The 19,571-nt window shown below is 27.9% G+C and overlaps 3 protein-coding genes across 9 annotated transcripts; 2 read left to right on the forward strand and 1 right to left on the reverse strand.

Moving 5' to 3' along the window:
* The first annotated feature begins 692 nt into the window (after window positions 1-692).
* On the forward strand, window positions 693-3,918 carry LOC122636330 (lipase maturation factor 2-like). Its single transcript, XM_043827441.1, has 10 exons — window positions 693-853; window positions 966-1,149; window positions 1,322-1,423; window positions 1,518-1,711; window positions 1,778-1,956; window positions 2,047-2,290; window positions 2,383-2,588; window positions 2,671-2,911; window positions 3,077-3,293; window positions 3,429-3,918. Exons 1-10 carry the CDS (start codon window positions 760-762, stop codon window positions 3,679-3,681), a joined length of 1,914 nt encoding a protein of 637 aa, XP_043683376.1. The 5' UTR covers window positions 693-759; the 3' UTR covers window positions 3,682-3,918.
* A 154-nt stretch (window positions 3,919-4,072) lies between these two features.
* LOC122636328 (snRNA-activating protein complex subunit 4 homolog) lies at window positions 4,073-7,561 on the reverse strand. Its single transcript, XM_043827439.1, has one exon. The coding sequence runs from the start codon at window positions 7,408-7,410 to the stop codon at window positions 4,693-4,695; it is 2,718 nt and encodes a 905-aa protein (XP_043683374.1). The 5' UTR covers window positions 7,411-7,561; the 3' UTR covers window positions 4,073-4,692.
* A 73-nt stretch (window positions 7,562-7,634) lies between these two features.
* On the forward strand, window positions 7,635-18,260 carry LOC122636327 (BMP-2-inducible protein kinase). Of its 7 annotated transcripts, none has more exons than XM_043827437.1 (14): window positions 7,635-8,028; window positions 8,876-8,991; window positions 9,156-9,289; window positions 9,381-9,492; window positions 9,562-9,765; window positions 9,846-9,949; window positions 10,025-10,157; window positions 10,258-10,471; window positions 10,553-10,870; window positions 10,951-11,299; window positions 11,506-11,665; window positions 11,990-12,239; window positions 12,397-12,444; window positions 16,056-18,260. In XM_043827437.1, exons 1-14 carry the CDS (start codon window positions 7,914-7,916, stop codon window positions 18,044-18,046), a joined length of 4,248 nt encoding a protein of 1,415 aa, XP_043683372.1. In that variant the 5' UTR covers window positions 7,635-7,913; the 3' UTR covers window positions 18,047-18,260. The 7 variants fall into 7 exon arrangements, with proteins under 7 accessions (XP_043683372.1, XP_043683367.1, XP_043683368.1 ...); XM_043827438.1 differs by having other exon boundaries at window positions 7,636-8,028; window positions 10,258-10,870; window positions 16,056-17,668; window positions 17,853-18,010; XM_043827432.1 differs by having other exon boundaries at window positions 10,258-10,870.
* The last annotated feature ends 1,311 nt before the right edge of the window (window positions 18,261-19,571 follow it).

Raw genomic sequence — 19,571 nt, forward strand, 5'->3', positions numbered from 1 at the left:
TAAATTGTACATATAATTATAAAACGCAAGTATTACCGGGCGGATGGCTGCATACTTCAAAACTTTTCCAATATCATTTTCAATCTAATTCTAATTAAACGAAGTACTTATTTTCGCACGTCCGTACATTCTTTCTAATTCCAACTATAAGGTTTAGTTCATATTGCTAATGATACTTGAATAGATAAATATTGTTACGAGCTACCATGCGTTTGGACGTAAACGTTTTAGGTAATTGTTTTACTAATGGTTAAAGAAGAACAAAAAATATATATTAAAATATATATAATACAATATTTGTGTTTGTGATGTGTATATATATATATATATATATATATATATATATATATAAAATGTAAAGTTTGTGTAATTTACAAATACTTCTCAATTAATCTATTGTCAGAAAAGTGTAATCTAGCATTATTTTTATTAGATGTATCACTATTTTTATTACATATAAGAATTTCTATCTCATATTAGTTCGATTCTTATATTAAGCATGTAGTGTCGTAACTGAGATAAGCTGATACATACATCAGTGCTATAGTCGCATAGTGGGGGCAGTGTTTCCTTCCTACGTTGGAGTTCATATTAAGTCACATACGCTACGAGCGAAAGGTGATGAAACAGCCTTAATTCAAGTCACTAAACACATATCATATACACATATTATTACCAATGAATCGTTTTCTTGTGAACATTAAGAAATGTAAAGATTAATATAACATAAGTTCTGTTTTATATGAAAAAGAAAACACTATGCTTCCAATACGATATACACGAAATTTATTTCTCAGAGGAATTTGCATAATTTATTTATCTGCTTTTCTCAGTTTCTATGTTCAGATTCCTGGTATGTACTGTACTAAATTAATGGAATATAATAGCAGTGGAACATAATTACAAATAAGAAAAGTTTCAAAATAAGAATACAAAATAAGTAATTTCAACTTATATATATTTAGGGTTATACGGTAATAATGGAATCTTACCTGCTAGAACACAGTTAAATTTTGAAAGTCATATATCATTCAATGAAAAATTTTCACAAAAGCCAACATTGATATGGTTCGCTCCATATTTAGGCTTAAATGTAGAATATATGCTTGATTTATTATCACTTTTTGGAGTAACACTTGCTTTTTTAGGGTAAGTCGGAAAATTTTATTTAGATTTTATATGGTTTTGATAAATAGTATAATATGGTGGCATTATTTAAAGTAATTATTATTATTATAAGTATTATTATTATTATTATTACTTCTATTGTTACCTTTTAAACAATCTTTTTTGTAATGAAATATTTCTTTTTTTCTTACAGATTTGTTTCACAAAAGTTCTGTATTTCACCTGTGTTTATAACACTTTGGTTGTTATATTATTCTTTATACCAAATTGGTCAAATATTTATGAAGTTTCAATGGTAAATTTCAACAGAGCTTTGACTTTTTTATTATGAATATTTATAAATTTATGGAATTCTTAAATAATTTAACAATTTTTACATTATTTTGTAGGGATTCTCTTCTCTTGGAAACAGGATTTCTATGTATCTTCATAGCACCACTTTTATATTCTCAGAATAATAAAAGAAGTACTCCAAGTGATACTGTTACTTTTTGGACTGTGCGTTGGTTACTCTTCCGATTGATATTTTCTACTGGTGCAGGAAAACTCATTTCTCAATGTCCAAGTTGGTGGAAATTGAATGGTAATATCTGTATAAACTTTAATCTGAAAGAAAGTTTATATTTTGTATGTTAAATGCTTTTTACAGCTTTGAACACATATTTTGAATCTCAATGTATACCTACTGCTTTAGCATGGTATGCACATCATTTGCCAGTTTGGATCCTTCGGTTTACTACTGTTCTAACAAATGTTATTGAAATTGTTATTCCATTTTTATTCTTCTTTCCAAATAGATTAGTAAGAGTAACAGCTTGCTATCTTCAGGTAAACCATATTTTTTATAGTAATTAATTGTATTTTTCATGATAATATATATAAAAGAATTAGAGTTGAAAAATGTTATTATAATTTTAGGTATTCCTACAAGTTTTCATTATTGTAACAGGAAATTATAACTTTTACAATTTTTTGATAATATGCTTATGTATCTCTTTACTGGATGATCATATTTTCAATGGTAGAAAACATAAAAATAATAATGTCACTGACAAAAATTCTGTATTTTTGTGTATCATGATATATACAAGTATATTATATGGTATGTGTGTGTATTACAACGTACATATCACGAATAATTGGACTATTGAAACTGAAATTGGTAAGTGTTTTTATATGTATATAGAATATTAAGTGCTTTATGAAACTATTATATTCATTCTTTTTTATTATTATTTAACTCTCTATTTCTAGCATTTACTCAAAAGCAATTTGATAATGCCCTGTCATATATAATTCCTATTTCCATTTATATGGGTATTGTGTCACTAGGATACATAATAATAAATACAATGAAAGACTTAGTAATTTTCAGTAAAGGAACACAGAGTAAAGCAATTGTTAATCTTGTTACAATTTTATACACTGCTGCTGTATGTTTAATTTTTACCCTTAGTATTGTAAGTAAATATAAAAATACTTAATGTATATGTTACTATTTCGAATTGTCATAAAAGTAATGTAGGAATGTATATTATTTAGGTGCCATATGTTACATTGAATCCATCTTACAACTTATCAATACCATCTCAGATTCAAAAACTTTACACAAATGTTGAACATCTCCATCTTGTTAACAGTTATGGTTCATACAGACCTATGAAAGATAATAGTGGAAGGCCAGAAATAATTATTGAAGGCAGTAACACTATTGATGGATCTTGGAAAGAATATGAATTTCTATACAAACCAGGAAATGTAAATAATATATTGCCATTTGTAGGTGAGTTATTTGATAAATACTATATATATGAATATGAACTATTTAAATGTCTTAGAAATTTTTATTTAGCAAATTAGATGTAGTTAAAATTAGTTAAAATAGATAGAAATTGATCAAAATTGAAAAATGTATTTCATTTTATTTTTTATTATATTCTGCCTATAGTTCCTCATCAACCTCGTCTTGACTGGCAAATGTGTTTTGCTGCTTCAAGTACATATCATCAAAATCCTTGGTTAATGTCATTAGCTTATCGTCTTTTAAATGGACAACCCGAAGCATTGGCTTTAATAAATACTGTGGAAAATCCATTTAATATTAAGCCACCGAAGTACATAAAAGCCAGTCTTTATCATTATTATTATGTTCCATGGAATGATACGTAAGTTTTTTTTACGATGTATAAATTGTAAACAAAAATAATCGAAAAAAAGATAATTTTATTACAAATTAAGAACAAAGATATATTTTGTTGGGAACTTCTACAACTATTAGAAATCTTTTTTTTTAATTACAGACAAAGCAATGCGCAAGCTTGGTGGACTAGAGAAAAGGTAGAGGAGTATATGCCAATATTTGCTAGAGATCATGTACCGTTAATAGAATATTTATCAAAAAAGAAACTTATTCAAGAAAAAACAACTTTAAAAATTACCAATGAAAGACTTAAATCAATATTAGATGCTATTAGACGTTTAGTTTCTAAAGTTGAAGCAAGTTTATTCTTGTGGGGAGTTCATACAGCAGGCTGGGGAATAATGCTCTTATGATTTAAATGCTATTCAAAATAATTTAATTTAAAAAAAAAATTACATAACTTTTCATAAGCTATCACAATAATTATTAAAATATTGTCATTACATAAAAATAATAATTATAAAAACGAATACATACTAAAAATATTAATGTATATAGTTTTTGATAGGTTTTTGTGTCTGTTTTGTATGCACAGAGTAAAGCAATCATATTATTCTACTATGCAATATATTTCTGATTTATGAAATGGGCTTCTATAATTATTTTATTTATAAAAGTCATTATTATAATAAAAGTTTGTTTATATTCCTTGTATGTATGTATTATTTAGTTATATTTGTTGTATTTAATTAACTAATTTATCTAATTTATACTAAATAAATTATTACATATTATAGTATTTTTATTTTTTCAGATGGATTTTGTTTATAAAATGTATATAAATTTAAATATACAGTTCATTCGATTGAAAAATTTATATACAATATAACATTTTTAATATAAGATGTACATATATTTATAGATCTATGTTAAAACCATCATTTCTGTGTGATCGAGGGGCTTGACTTCATTTTTTCGTAATAGGCACGATCGATTAAGTTCACATTGATAAATAATACTATTTTAAATATTTTTGCAGAGTTTTTACAATTTCCACTACATATACTTTTATTTACACATATATGAATTTTTTAGTTTTTGAAATATCCAATATTTTAGAACCACAATTATTTTAAGTCCTTATTATAAATAAATTCATTTTTGGTACAAATAAAAAATCAATACATAAATCTAACCGTTTTGAATATACACATAATTATATCTGGAAAAATTAATTTAGAAAAATTTGATTTTTTTTATGATGTCAAGAATATAAGAAACTCATGTTTGTGCATAAAAATACATCTAGAATTTTGTTTAATTTTCCCTAATACTTAATTAAAATAGAAATTCTGTCATTATAAATTAAAATCATTTGATAAAACCATGATTTTATATCATAAGCTTAAAAGTCTCCAGATTTTTCAAGAGATGCTTGGCATATTTGTACCACCATCACAAATAAATTTTTCTGGAGATTTTTCTTTAACTCTTTTTGTTCTAAGTCTATTTTTTTGTACTGCTTTTCTTTTATTACATACTACATTTTTACATTCCTCTAAAAATGATCCTGTTGTATTGTTCATTTCTTCTATTGATAAATAAGACATACATATGGGATATTTAAATAATTGTATAAGACGTCTTTTTAATAGTTCATATGCTTTTTCTGATTTGTATCTTTTTTCAATATCTTTATAATTCGATTGAGCATTATTAGATATATTTTCAATATCATATATATTCTTTAATGTAATTAAATTCCTATAAGTTGATAAAGTTATATAATTTGGTTTAATTGTTACGCCTAATACATTAACTAATTCTTTTTTATGATCCATAGGCGATACCCAAAGGGAGGATTCACCAAAAGATTCATAAACCGTTGTATTTACTTTATATATTAAATAATTATTTTTATTAATACAATTCTTTGGTTGTGTGAATTTTAATTGATTATCTACATTTAGGCTATAAGATTCATCTGTTTCAGAACTAGGGAAATCATTATTTTTATGAAGATTAGATTTTTTGTTTATATTAACAGACTGAATAATCCCTTGCTGTTCACATTTATCCTTCTTAATACAGTATAAAGTAGAAATTTTATTGAATTGTATATGTTCTTCTAAGCCACCTATAAAATGAATTATTGATTCAGGTGTGTTAAATTCCATATTTACATCAACAACAAATTTTTTATCAGTATCAGAAACATAATCTATATTCTCTGTTTGTTTATGATTTTTAATATCTGCATAAGCTCCAAAAGGAAGCGGTGGTATAAAATGATCTTTTTGTTCTTCATTGTTCTGTGAACCAAACATTTTTAATTTGAAAGCTTCTACTTCTTTATTACAATTTTGTTTTTCAAACCTAGACTTAATGTATGTTTTCAAGGAATATAACAATTGTTTATCTATTTCTATTAATGGGAGATAATCAAAATTATCTGGAATATGGAGATCCACTTGTAAACTTTCTAGGATAGAATATAATTCTCTTGTGTCTCTATAAAGTTTTTGAGAATCATAATAAAAGTTTTCATTTTGAGAAGATTCAATAGTATCTAAATTCTGAAAATGTTCTACTAATAATTCATCTAGTTTGTCATCAATATCATTCTCTATAATATCAATAGAATATTCTTTATCACTAAACTCAGTATCTTCCATTTTTGAAAAATTTTCATTTTTAGATCTAGGAATTTCAAATATTGATAAACCTTTTGATGCATATTTATATAAAGCAGTATATCGATGTCTCAATTGTGTTCTATTTTTATATTTAAAATTTTTTGCTATTTTAGACCAATCTGGACCTACTTTCTTATATAAATCAATAAGTTTCATGTCTGCATGAAGCGTCCAATGATGAGTAGAGCCTTTTGACGTTAATGTTTGATAATGATCATTTAATTGTATAGAAGTTCTATCAGGCATTAATTGTGCAGCGATTAGAGAAAAATTTGTACCAAATTTGTGAACACCTTGCAATAAAGTTTCAGATTCTGCTTTAGTAAATCGTCCTTTCTTCAAGTGTGGTGCTAATTTAAACATCCATCGAAAATAGATTTGTTGCTTAGGTCTACAATTTATATAATTCATAACTTCAGCCCAAGGTACAAAATTACCTATTCTACATTTTGCAACAATATCACATAATCTTTCATCTTCTTTCATTGTCCATGTTCGCTCTGTTAGCTTCAATAGATTTCCCATAGAAGTATACTTAACAAAACATTGATATCCACTACGCTTAGTATTCAGTTTTTTTGCTATATTATCCCAATCTTCGCATTTGTAAAATTTTGCAATTTTCTTTAATCTTGATTCTTCTGTACGTGTCCATTTGCCCTTATTAATGTCAGGATGTAAAAGAATGTTCCACATAACGGAACATTCATCTGCAGAATGTCTGCCATCAACATTCATGGCTGCAATTTTAAGCCAGTCAAATTTCTTTTCCCCGAGCGGACCAATCATCTCATCTACGTTTCTTGCTTTTAACATTCTTTTAAATGTATCTTCAGATGAAATAATATTGTCTATTTCTGACTCTTGTATTCCTTTATTTTTGGAATTTTCTAATACAGACATCATAACTTCATCATATACAGTGTTCAATACAACTTTTCTATCTTTAATTGTCCATATACAAGCTTTCTGGAAATTTGCTATTTGCAATTCTCCACGAGCTGCTTTAAGTTTTGCATCATGATTTTTAGGAGCGGCAAAGAAATTCTTATCTTTAAAATAAGGCATGCCAGCCGTAGAGATGTTAATTTTCGAATTGTTCGTCCAATGTTTAACATACTTTTTTATTTTTTGATCTATCATTTGCAACTGTTCTTCACAATCCTCTAAAATTGCACTCACCTCATTCTTTGTATTCATTAATTCTTCGATCATTTGTTTGTTTAAATTCAAAGCGGCTGTAAGTTTATCAATCGTTAAATCTTTGGGGGTTTTCGTTTCTTCAAAACTTTCATCGACTTGAGGAAATTCATGGATTGTTTCGATCGGTGATTTTTCTGAGGATTTAAGATTCGCCGGTATTGTTGCCAATACATTTTCTAAATCTTTTATTTCATCTACAATATTACTATCTTCCGAGTCACTCATCGCCGAAGATCGTGGCATAATTCACCTTGTCAGTACATTTTAAAGAACTACGTAAAGTTATGGAGCTAAAGAGAAGAAAAATGCGAAAAGGAGAAACGATTGTCCGAGGAAAGTAAGAAGAACGAATACGTTTTCAGCGCGCGACAATCGCTGAATCCGCGTTTTGACGTTTGACCGGAAGTTATGCACATATGTTTCCTCCGAGATGGTATCTACGGAAAAGCGCAGACGCAGTGCGTACAGCCTGAATATGTCGGCTAGCTGAAAATACGTTAGCCTGTTATCATGATCAAGACGATTTCGCTTGGTTAAGTTCGTCGTGCGAGATAAAGATTTTCGATGCTTGAATAGCGTTTATAATCGTGGAAAAGATAAGTAAAAAGGAGCAAGATTTCAACGCGAAGGGTGAGAGAAGATCAGTTCGAGGATCGGCATATCGTACGGCGGTAAAAGTGAAAAAGTAGCGCGAGGCCTTATGTCAAGTCAGCTCAGTGTTGGGAGGGCCAACGACGTGTGCCAATATGAAGAAGCTCTTTTCAAAGATCGAAAACACGTCGAAGGAACCCAACAGTTATTTAGGAAAGGTGTTCGTAGTTGGACGATACACTGTAACCGTCGAAGAAGTCCTGGCGGAAGGTAGATATCTATATGTATCTTTTTACCAGCCTTGGATTCTCTGCCTTCCAAATACGCCTCTACCCGCCCCTCACCTTATCTCCCCTCCCTCCATTCAATGAAAGCTTTACAGTTCGCAGTTTTTTCCTTTGACTTGAATATTTCCGATTTTTATCCGATGATCTAGTCTTTGTTGCACGACTTTGTTTGTTTTTACAACAAATTATAATCTACTTTCTATTATTTTTCTCTACGTCTTTACAAATATATTATTCGTATCATTTCAAGACCGAGTTCATCGATAAAAGATCGTGTACAACTTTCCTCACAATACTTAATAACCAATTTGATCAAATTTAAATATTTAACTATGTAATCCTGTTTGAGGCTTTTCTGAGATGACACTTTATCGATTTTTAATAGATGAATCGTTTATTTTGCGATATTGAGCGATCGATGTTTCATCGGTACTATGTTTATATATTGCATAAGGTATACGGCGATAAGTCAGTAAAGATCGTACAAATTTAGATGTACGATATTTCTTTGATTGAGTAACAAATGAATAGATCACATTATATTAACATTACTTATTGCCTACTTTAGTTATATTGTAATATGATTCGATGTTGTCATTATAACACATTTTTTCATAATGGTTTATTCATTTAATATGCGCACGCATACATGTACGATACACATTCATTTATTTAATGTTTTCATATTAACGAATATTATATTTTCATAAAATGTATAAACAATTGAAGAAGAATTTATACCGATCTGCTCACTTGACACACCGTATTACAAAGTTGTTACTGCATAAATACATTACATAAATTCTAATAAATATTTATAACCTTTACAGGCGGATTTGCCATAGTATTTTTGGTCAAAGCTTCGACCGGCCGATATGCACTTAAACGTATGTACGTGAATAACGAACATGATCTCAATGTATGCAAGAGGGAAATACAGATCGCTGTAAGTAAAAAGATTGCTGTGACAAGAAAGAAAGAAATAATGTGCTTATTATTTTATAGTACTCATAACATTTTTTAACTTTGAATACATTTTATAAAAATAGCTTTTAAAGCGTTATAACTATTTTAGTTCCTCGTTTGTATTTATTTATTTTGTGCTTATAGAGCAACCTGAGCGGACATAAAAATATTATAGGATATGTAGATAGTAGTATCACACATACAGGCGGAGGAGTACACGAGCTTTTACTTTTGATGCCTTATTGTAAATCTCAAGTTCTTCAAATGATGAATAATAGGTAAATATGATGTTGTAAATAATTTAGAAAAATTAATTACTACAAGTCATTTATACATTCCTTCACAAACCCAATTATGAATTTATACTAGATTGCAGACTGGTTTTAATGAATCAGAAATCCTTCAAATTTTTTGTGATGTTTGTGAGGCTGTATCTCGGCTACATCATTGTCAAACACCCATTATTCACAGAGATCTAAAGGTGAATTATTCATAATCAAATATAATAATAGTTGTAAAAATAACAATTTTCATATTTATATTTTCATAGGTTGAAAACATACTGTTTGCCGATTCTGGGAATTATGTTCTTTGTGATTTTGGTTCAGCAACAGGAAAAGTTCTCAATCCAAATATTCAAGGAGCTGCAATGGTCGAAGAAGAAATTAAAAAATATACAACTTTGAGTTATAGAGCACCAGAAATGGTTGACATGTATTGCGGGAAACCTATAACTACAAAAGCAGATATATGGGTAAATTATTGGTTTTGATATTTTTTTTTTCTTTTCTTTTGTTTTAAAATAACTTCTGTTTCTTATGTATTTTGTTTTAGGCCCTAGGTTGTTTATTGTATAAATTATGTTTCTTTACTTTACCATTTGGTGAAAGTACACTTGCCATACAGTCTGGAAATTTTACAATACCAGATAATTCAAGGTGTGTAATGTAATGTATGTAATGTATAAAATTCTTATAATTTATGAAATATTATTATGTAATTTGTTTTTATAGATATAGTAAAGCTCTCCATTGTTTAATTCGATATATGTTGGAACCTGATCCAGATGTTAGACCTGATATTTATCAAGTTTCAGTGATTGCTTTCCAAATTCAAGGAAAAGAATGTCCTGTTCAAAATCTACATGTAAGTTGTACTTCACTAAAAATATTTCTAGTTTTCATATTATTTATATCAACTTATTATTTTTTATGTATTAACGTTATATTTACTTTATCTTTTACAGAAAACTCCAACGCCTACGTTAGATTCTTTGCCATGTCCTCTAATGGAAAATGATAATATTAAAAGATCATCATCTGTTAGAACTCCCAAACCTACGCCCATTACAACTGTAGAGGGTACCTCTGTTACTCCTAGGCAAAGACCAAAAGGACAAGCTGTAAGCACAGGTCCTATAAATCTAAGTGGTCAAATAGTAGGACAAATATCAGGACAAGGTAGTCAGATACAACAGCAAAATCCTGCTGGAATTACTCTTCAACAAATTACACCAATGAATACAACTTCAACTTATTTAGGCCAAAATGTACAAAATATTCAGACACTTCCAGTGAATCCTCAACAATCACTGCAACTATCCACGCAGTCGTCTTTTGGTCAAGTTTCACCACATGTTTGTACTCCAAATCAAAATGTTTCTTTTGGACAGTCACAAAGCAAGCAGGCACAATATAGTCAATCTCAGAGTCCTATGATTAATCATTCTCCTATGACTCGGCAAAGTCCAGTGTCTGCTCAAGATAAAAATTCATATTATTTTGATTCGAGGCAACACGAACAAAGATCAACCACAAATATAAACGAGGAGAACTTGGAAGCATTATTTCCCCCATCACGTAATCTCAGTTATAGTAATTTATTACTAAACTTTCTTAGATAATATCAATATTAACATTTCTATTTAATACATTCACAGGTTATCCAGATCCTTTTAAGGATGATACACGTACAATGCCACCTCCTACGAAAATACCACCACCTGTTGCACCTAAACCTGGATCTACTAAAGTTTTGCAAAAGCTATCAAATTCTACAAATAGTTCATCTTCAAAAGTCGTGCCTATGACATTACCATCAAAATTAAATATTCAAACTGGGCCTAATAGAACAAGTTCATCGACAACTCCATCAGTTTTGCCCAAACCTGTTAATAAAACAGAAAGTTTGAGCCAAAGTATAAGTTCTAGTACATCACCACCTGATAGTCCAACTTCAAATTCATCGAGACATAGAAGAAATGTCAGTGATACTAGCGCTTTCAATAAGTAAGCTCATATTGATATCATTACTAATTTCGTTTATTTAATACTCATAAATAACAATGCTTCTAATACATTCAGGATTTTAAAATATTTATTTGTTTATTTGACTCCTACTTTTTCTTTACATAATTTTATCATGGAATGTTTAAAGATTAAAATAGTTGCTTCACAACTTCCCATCTGTCAAAGCTGTTTTATTTATATTACAGCGGCCATTTCGATGTTCACAGAGCGTTTGCAACTGAGACAACCCAATTCTTAGCACCATACGAAGTTTCAGTCAAATTGCGCTCGGAAGAAATAACATCTCCTGAAGTACCAATTGATACAAAACCTTGTATAGGAACGAGTGCCTCACATGTACGTATTGTAAGTATATGTAGCGCACAGTTTTATTTGGTTCCATGTTTACTCTTTTAAATTTATTTGAATATTATTTTTTACAATGTTTGCACATCTTGTAAAAATTTTATTTTACTTTAGCATTTACAATTTAAAGTATTGGAATTATTTTATGTGTTCATTTGTTTAATATATGATATTTTGGCTTTTTAAACTTATTATATATTCCTTATTTACTTTGTGCACTGTTAAGAAAATCAAGATAATGAAAGAGATATTTGAATCTGTAAATTTGAAATAAATATAAATACATATTCACAAATGAAAAATATCTTTATATATTTTTATCAGGGAGAGCTTTCAAGTTTAATAGGATCAGAAGGTAGATCATTGAACACTGAAATGGCTGCTTGGAATCCATTTGAAGATGTGCAGCCTTTTGGTCAATTAACAGAAGATCATATTTTTGGCGCTGAATTCGATAAAATTCGAAGAGGTAGTAATACCAGCATTAGTTGCGTAAAGAGTCGTGAGAGCCTCGTTATGACTTATTCTGAATTACCTGAAGATCCATTTGAATCAGCACCATTCACTCTGCCAAGTAAGTCTGCGATTGCATTTTCAAAAAGTGATTATAACTTAAAATATTTAGAAAATTTGTAAAATATAATTTTTGTAATTCAGTATTTGTAATATACCAAACTCAATGTTAAATTTTATAAATGTTTACATACATTGACATCGAAATTTTGTTTTAGCAGGAAAGAAGAATAAAATTGGATCAAAAGCTGCAGCAGTTGCTGGAGGTAATGCATGAAATACTTTTTTAATATCTTTACCTTTCTTTTTCTCTCTAGAATTATTAGTGATAACTTATATGACACACACACACACAGACTTTGTAATTTAATTTCTGTTTTATAACTTATTTCTTAAACTCTTAGAGATATTTGTATACTGCTTCTTGAATGTTTTCGCTTAATGATAACGTTCTTTTTCATACTGGTTATTAAGGAAATGTGATTTTTTTTTATAAAAGAAAAAGATACGAACCAAAAGTTATTTTCAAATTGGACAACTATTTGTCTAAATATAATTTAATTGCATAGAAAAGTAGATATTAATTTAATTGTTTCTTAAACTAATACTGTCTACTTTATCTACGTTTTCTTTTTTCTATATACATCTTAATTATTAATATTTCTTTGTCGTTTATAAAAATTAAAACCGACTGTGATGCAACAAATACCTTTTGCAAAAATAAGGATGAGTGTGTACTTGCGAGTAATTACAATTTTTAAAACTATTTTAACATACAAATAACTACTTTTCTTGCTTTCCAATATATCAAACTTATATCACAATTTCACAACGTTGACGACCAATGTTAAAATTTCATTTTTATTCAAAAAAATTATTTTTTTATTATAAATATTTTTATTTCTTTATATTTTGGCAATAGATTTATATACATAGACATGTAAGTCATATTAGATCAAACAATTGTAATATTGGTCGTTCTAATTGTTGTATTGAAACATAAAGTCTGATAAGAAACAAATTTACTTTTATTTTCACACTTGTTTTTAAGAATATTACTTTTTAATTTTACTTGAATTACCAAAGAATAAACTGTAAACTCTGAAAATTAATTAGTAATTACTTAATAAAACTAGTGATTTGGTAATAGTGTTAATTTAAAAAGAAAAATACATATATAATTGGAAATGTCAAAATTATAAATACAGAAAATATGGAAAGATTATATATGAGTTTCATAAAGAAGTCTAGTCCACAAATAATAAGATATAATTATGAAAAATAAGTTTTGACTTTACATATAATGAATTCACATATAGTTACCTTCAAAATATTCATGAGATAAATTAAAACATGGGGTACTTAATTGGAGGTAATTCTTATGAAAATATATGGAATTTATGTAGTTGCTTGGAAAGGTATTAAATATTAATTATCTTGTCTAATGATTATTAGTAATCCATATATATATATACACGCATATATACGTGTGCTGCGTTTTCTATGTTAGTATAAAATTCATGGACGATTCATATTTTTCATATATATATATTTGTTAAAAAATAATTAAAAAATTTTTTTGCGACTTATTAAATGTAGTACATATTGCTATATATATCCATATTAAATTTTTGACAGTTTGATAAAGCATAAGAGTATTTGTAAAAAATATATTGTGATATCATTTTTATTCAGTTATTGTTATGCTTGCTTATGAAACAAGATACTATAATATCTTCATATACAACAATATATTTATTTTTAACAGGAATATAAAGTTTTTCAAGAATTAAATGCATAATACATCGAATATTAGATTCATGTTAGGTGCAGTATGTTATCTATGTTATCAAAGTTACAATGTTTATCAATAATTGTTCAAATGCTATGAACTTATATATAAGGTGATAGAAATTTAGATAGAAATTTTAACTTTATAATAGTTGTTCCTATTTAAAATACCAGATAATATGAATTTTCATTTTCTTTTTCATCTTTTTTTTTTTTTTTTTTTTCTTCTAACTTAAATTAAAAGGAACGATATATACATATATAAATATTAGCTATACGTTATAAAATACATAAACTGTTTTGTTATTACAAATATGTATACATATAATGTGATATATATTGCTATAGGGTAAAGTATAATGTCTTGTTCATATGAATATATGCACACATATTGTTCATGATTACCAAATATATTATGGTAATCACATAGAATTCATATTGAGGGAAGAAAAGGTTCAAAGGTACAATTCAGAACTGTGTCATAAAATAATTAATTACTTTAATATAAATAAAGTGCTTGAAATGAAGTTATATAGTTTTTTATGGAATACACTTGTTTGAATAATTTATTCCTAAGCATGCTGATAATATTGTAGATATAAATAGATACTGGAGATCACAATGAACTAATTCTTCCCGTATTAAAATACCTATGTATATGCATATACTCTGTGTGTATGTATACATATGTGTATATACGAATATAAAAGTTATGTATAACTTAGTCTAAGCATCTTCATTAAACTGTAAGTGTGTAAGTATTCTAAACTACTCAAAGTATAAATTAAAGGTAATGATAGCTTGTATATGTGCTTATTTCTGTGAACAGAATTTCTGCAAAATCAAATTTATCTGTCCACTGTCTGGAACAACCTAATGAGTTTGGGAGGCACAAAACTTTCGGTTGATTTCTGAAAATTCTATTAATTATTTATGCAGTTTAATGTCTTTATCTTGCATTGTCTGCCTTCCATGTTGTTTCTAATGTTACTGGTATCTTGGATATCCTAACATGGTGAGTTAATTGCATTGTTGCAAGGTTCATTCTGTTTATTAATACAGCAAATTCAGCATGCTATTTATTATCATTCCGATGATAGAAACGATAAATTAAAATAATACTATAAAATGAAAGCACTATGAGGGGTTGACAATCTTGGACATTTCTGTTTCTGCTGTATTAGAAGTGATTATGTTACAGCAATAAATATATACATTAGCATATGGAGTATTCTTTTTTGCAATTAGCATTACTATAAAACGCAGCAATCCTTTGTTTAATTGACAATATGGAACCAATACTCAATAGTGGCAATCAATTAACTTAAGTATCATATATATTTTTATTAGAAAAATAGATGTAAATATTTATTCAAAGTATTACTGCGTTTTTAATACAAGCCCTTGACCCCCAAAATCTGATTAGGACTGTTCCAGACGCAATGGTGGAGGTACTAACATAGTTTTGGATATAATTTAATTCCCTGAAATTTACTTAATGACTATTCCTTTATATCTGATAACAGTAAACTTAAATAGATTTAGATATAAATTATATCATAAAAGAGAAGATAGCACATTACATTTTATCACAACACATTGTCTGCAGCAGACCTAATCAGATATATCCTTCATTTAAACTTTTTAAGTATATTTCTTTTCATTCTTTTTTTATAATGTATATATGTTATAAAATCACAGTTCCTTATATAAAATTAACATCTTTTTATCAGTAAATGTATACTTAGTAATTAATGTTAGTATTGTATAAGCTTGTACATATATTTCTTGGTATTAAGAATACTGTAAAAAAATGTATTATTATATGTATAACAAAATGGAAAAGAAATTCATGTTACATAATAACAGTTCAGGTGCAACTGAATAAAATAAAAGTACAATATATTAGAATTAGATAATAGTGTAAAATGTATATAGGTAAGTATAAGATTCAGTTGAGTTATAAAAAGAGCTATGCTTATAGGAAAGTTATTTATATGATAGTTAAAACATAACTACTCTTTTTAAATATCTAAACATGATTTAAAAATTTATTTGAAAGAAAATGTAATATTTTGTTTTTCAGGAAGGATTCAAAATAATAATATTAGGGTGCCTTTAAAACAATGGAATTCAGGGGTGAAACAGGATGGAATGGATGATGAAGCATCATTGCTTACCGAATCTAATCCCATTTCTCCACCTTTTGTCCGAGCTCCAATTGAAGACCGTTCAAAATATGAAAAATTAGCTTTTAATGCGGATGAAATATCAAGTGATAGTGATAAGGATGTAACCCTAGAACGAGTGAAAAAGAAGAAAAAAAGAGTGAAAACTGTACTCAGTAGGAAGAAGAAAGTGAATCAAGATTTAAATAATACTAATGTAGAGTATGAATCTGATGATTCTATAGGTTCTGCTAGTGATTTGAAAGCAATAAATGATGAAGAGTGTATTCAAGAAAATGATGATGAACAAAAGAAAATAGATGAAACAATTTCAGAGAGTGTACGTACTTGTGGAAGTTCAGCATATCATGCAGAATGTGAATCTGTTGCAACGCATGAAGAGGAATATAGAATGAAAAAACCAAAAAAACATCACCATACTCAACACCTTCCAACAATTGATTCAGATCCTGTGGTAGGACATCAATATGGAGAAAAACCTTTATTATTGGATGATGAATTAGATCCAGAATCTAAACCAGAACAATCTCATGGAGATCCATTTGTTGGTTTCCAGTATGGATCAAAACCTTTACTATTAGATGCTAATAGTTCCTCGGATGAAAATGATAAATTAAGGTCATTAAATAATGGTGTTTGGAAAATAGAAGATGATGTATTTGCACTTGCACCATTTCCAAGATCTAGTAGCTCTAGAAAAAGTAGTGATAGTCGTGATAGCGGACGTAAACATTTTGGACAAAGTAGTATTGCAAACTCTCCTCAAAATTCAAATTTGGTGACACCTATATCTAGTTCTCCAGTTACATCAGAGTTCTTAGGGAATGTAGAAAATAAAACTCAAGCTGAAATATTATCTGTATTGCCTTCTACAAATCTCACAGATATAAATATGAGTAAAAACAATTATGAGGTAGTAAATTTTACTCATTCAGTTCAACAATCACCAACCACGGCTCTTCTTTGTGCTAATACTAATGAACAGGAAGATATGGAAAAAGATCTATTTGGTTCTTCGCCTTTCAGTCCAAGTGGTTTTACAAATCCCTTCAACAATATGCAACAGTATATAAATGTTGAAACACACGATCAACCAATCTCTGCATTTATAAGTTCACCCTCTTCTTATGCTAATTACGCTAATATTACTTCGCGATCTTATAGAACTCCAGATAATCATTGTACAGGCAATTCACCAATTATTTCTAATTCTAAACTTGGTATTGTGACTAGTAATTCAGAGACATTGAACATGGAGTCTTCCAAAGATCTTTTTGGATCTGTACCTTTTGAAGAATTTGCAAATTTGCGAATGAGTGAACAACAAAGGCCAACATCTCTACCATTATCACAGTCTCCAAACTTTGTGAAGAATTCATTGAATACTGTGTCAACATGTAATGTACATTCATCAAATACTGTTCCAATAATATCAACAACACTACCAACATATACAACAGTGCAGCATACTACTATGATAGCAGTTCAGGCATTAAATAGCATTTCAAAATTAAGTATTACATCAGAATTAATCTCTCCTATGTCTCCAGAACCTTTAGTTACAGATAATCTATCAAAGCATAAAAAGGATAAATCCAAATCCGATAAATCTAAATACCATCTTATCAATGAAAATCATGGTGATGTGGTTAATGTTCTACCTACTAAAATATCGCATAAAGTTAAATCTGCAGGTCATAAAAAAAATTTGAAGATAAAAAAGGGATCTGCAGCAACATCTGGTTTCAGTAATATGAGTTTTGAAGATTTTCCTAGTGATGACAATGATGAAAAACAAGTTAGAACGAAAGTAACACCTTTTGAGGTAATAAGAGAACCAGAAAAGAAATTTGGTTCGTTAAAAAGACGAAGCAATCCGTTTACCTGAGAAGAAATACAGCTGACTAATAGCCAAGGTATTTATTACTAATATGAGAAAAAGATATATATGCATTTGATTCTGTATTTTAATTAAACATTAGTATTCTAACAGAAAATATAATCTCGAAATAGTATAATGATTTGTTACATTGTGAATATAATTGCACAATGTAATTGAAAATGCAGTAAAAATGATTAAAGTTCTGGAAACAAAAACTATACATGATGATATATTTGATTCAATATATGTTCATTATCTTATATGCAATATTTTGACATTTAAAAATGAACTTTACTTATTTATTCATGATTTTATAAAAAAGAAGTTATTGTTATGGATAATTATAATAAGTATGAAGAATTCAGATTTGTGGAAAAAATTAAGATGCTTTTTCAACAGATTCGAGATATTTGAGAACTATAATATGCACTCAATAGTCTTGAAATAAAATTATTAAAACTTTTATTTTATATTTTTTTAAAAATAAATAGATCTTTTTAGTTATTAATACTTAAAAATAATTTAATGGTAGAATCAGCAACATAATATAATGTATAAAGGCAGAAAATACCAAGAAATATATAAGTCAAGAAAAGTTAATTAATATTATAACTAATAAATACATTTAGTATGGATTTTTTCTCGAAGGTTATACATATATATATATATATATATATATATATATATATATATATATATATATCTTTTTATTTAAGTCTTATATTTTTTCACAAATCAATAAGAAATATTTAATGTGATAGCAGCAGGTAGCTGCATATGTGTATACGATAAGGCATATGCAAGTATATACATATATTTATGCCTGACTGACAAATGGTGCGTTCTGTAAAGATGACTTATGAAAATTGGAAAATATTAATCCATATAATGTCATCTTTTAATTATTTTTTGCATTTCTAGAAGATTTGTACAGGCAAATAGGAATAAGGAAGTAATCACGCAAGTGGTAATATTAATTTATATGAAGATATATATACTTTCCAAGATGTTTTTAGACAAAACCAAGTTATTAAACTTGGCAGCTCGATACCAAAAAAAGAAAAACAAAAAATTTGGTAGAGGAAGCTTATGCATCTATTTTTGCAGCTAAGCATTTTCACTACATTTATACTTGGAAATTTGTAGATATCTATTAGTACAGTTTGCAAGATTAGCTCTTATAATACATCTTTTTTAGGAAACTTTTCTAAAAGGATGTTAGTTACATATATACACAAATAAAATTATAATATAAAATTTTGTCAATATTATGAAAATATGCATTGTATAAACAATATTTTCACAGGAGGAATTTATGCAATAAAATATTCCTCTCAATAAGTATAGAAAACGTTGCTTATAGATTTCACAGCTATAAAGGCGCAGATAATAGCATTAAGGATATTTATACATTGTTCTAATTAAAGATCTGCAATGTGTAATACAGAAATATTAGAAAAAGTGTTTAAACTGTATTTATCTTCATTGGTTTGCCTAAAATATTGCCTTATTATGTAAGACTGAATTGTTG

Source organism: Vespula pensylvanica, chromosome 21 (genome assembly GCF_014466175.1).
Source record: "Vespula pensylvanica isolate Volc-1 chromosome 21, ASM1446617v1, whole genome shotgun sequence".
In the NCBI taxonomy this organism is placed as follows: domain Eukaryota; kingdom Metazoa; phylum Arthropoda; class Insecta; order Hymenoptera; family Vespidae; genus Vespula; species Vespula pensylvanica.

Coding starts and splice junctions, on each gene's coding strand:
- LOC122636330 (XM_043827441.1), top strand. CDS start 760: ATGCTTCCAATACGATATACACGAAATTTATTTCTCAGAGGAATTTGC. Junction 1,712..1,777: donor AAGTTGGTGGAAATTGAATG/GTAATATCTGTA, acceptor TGCTTTTTACAG/CTTTGAACACATATTTTGAA. Junction 2,589..2,670: donor TAATTTTTACCCTTAGTATT/GTAAGTAAATAT, acceptor TATATTATTTAG/GTGCCATATGTTACATTGAA.
- LOC122636328 (XM_043827439.1), bottom strand. CDS start 7,410: ATGCCACGATCTTCGGCGATGAGTGACTCGGAAGATAGTAATATTGTA.
- LOC122636327 (XM_043827432.1), top strand. CDS start 7,914: ATGAAGAAGCTCTTTTCAAAGATCGAAAACACGTCGAAGGAACCCAAC. Junction 9,766..9,845: donor CTACAAAAGCAGATATATGG/GTAAATTATTGG, acceptor ATTTTGTTTTAG/GCCCTAGGTTGTTTATTGTA. Junction 12,445..16,055: donor AGCTGCAGCAGTTGCTGGAG/GTAATGCATGAA, acceptor TTTGTTTTTCAG/GAAGGATTCAAAATAATAAT.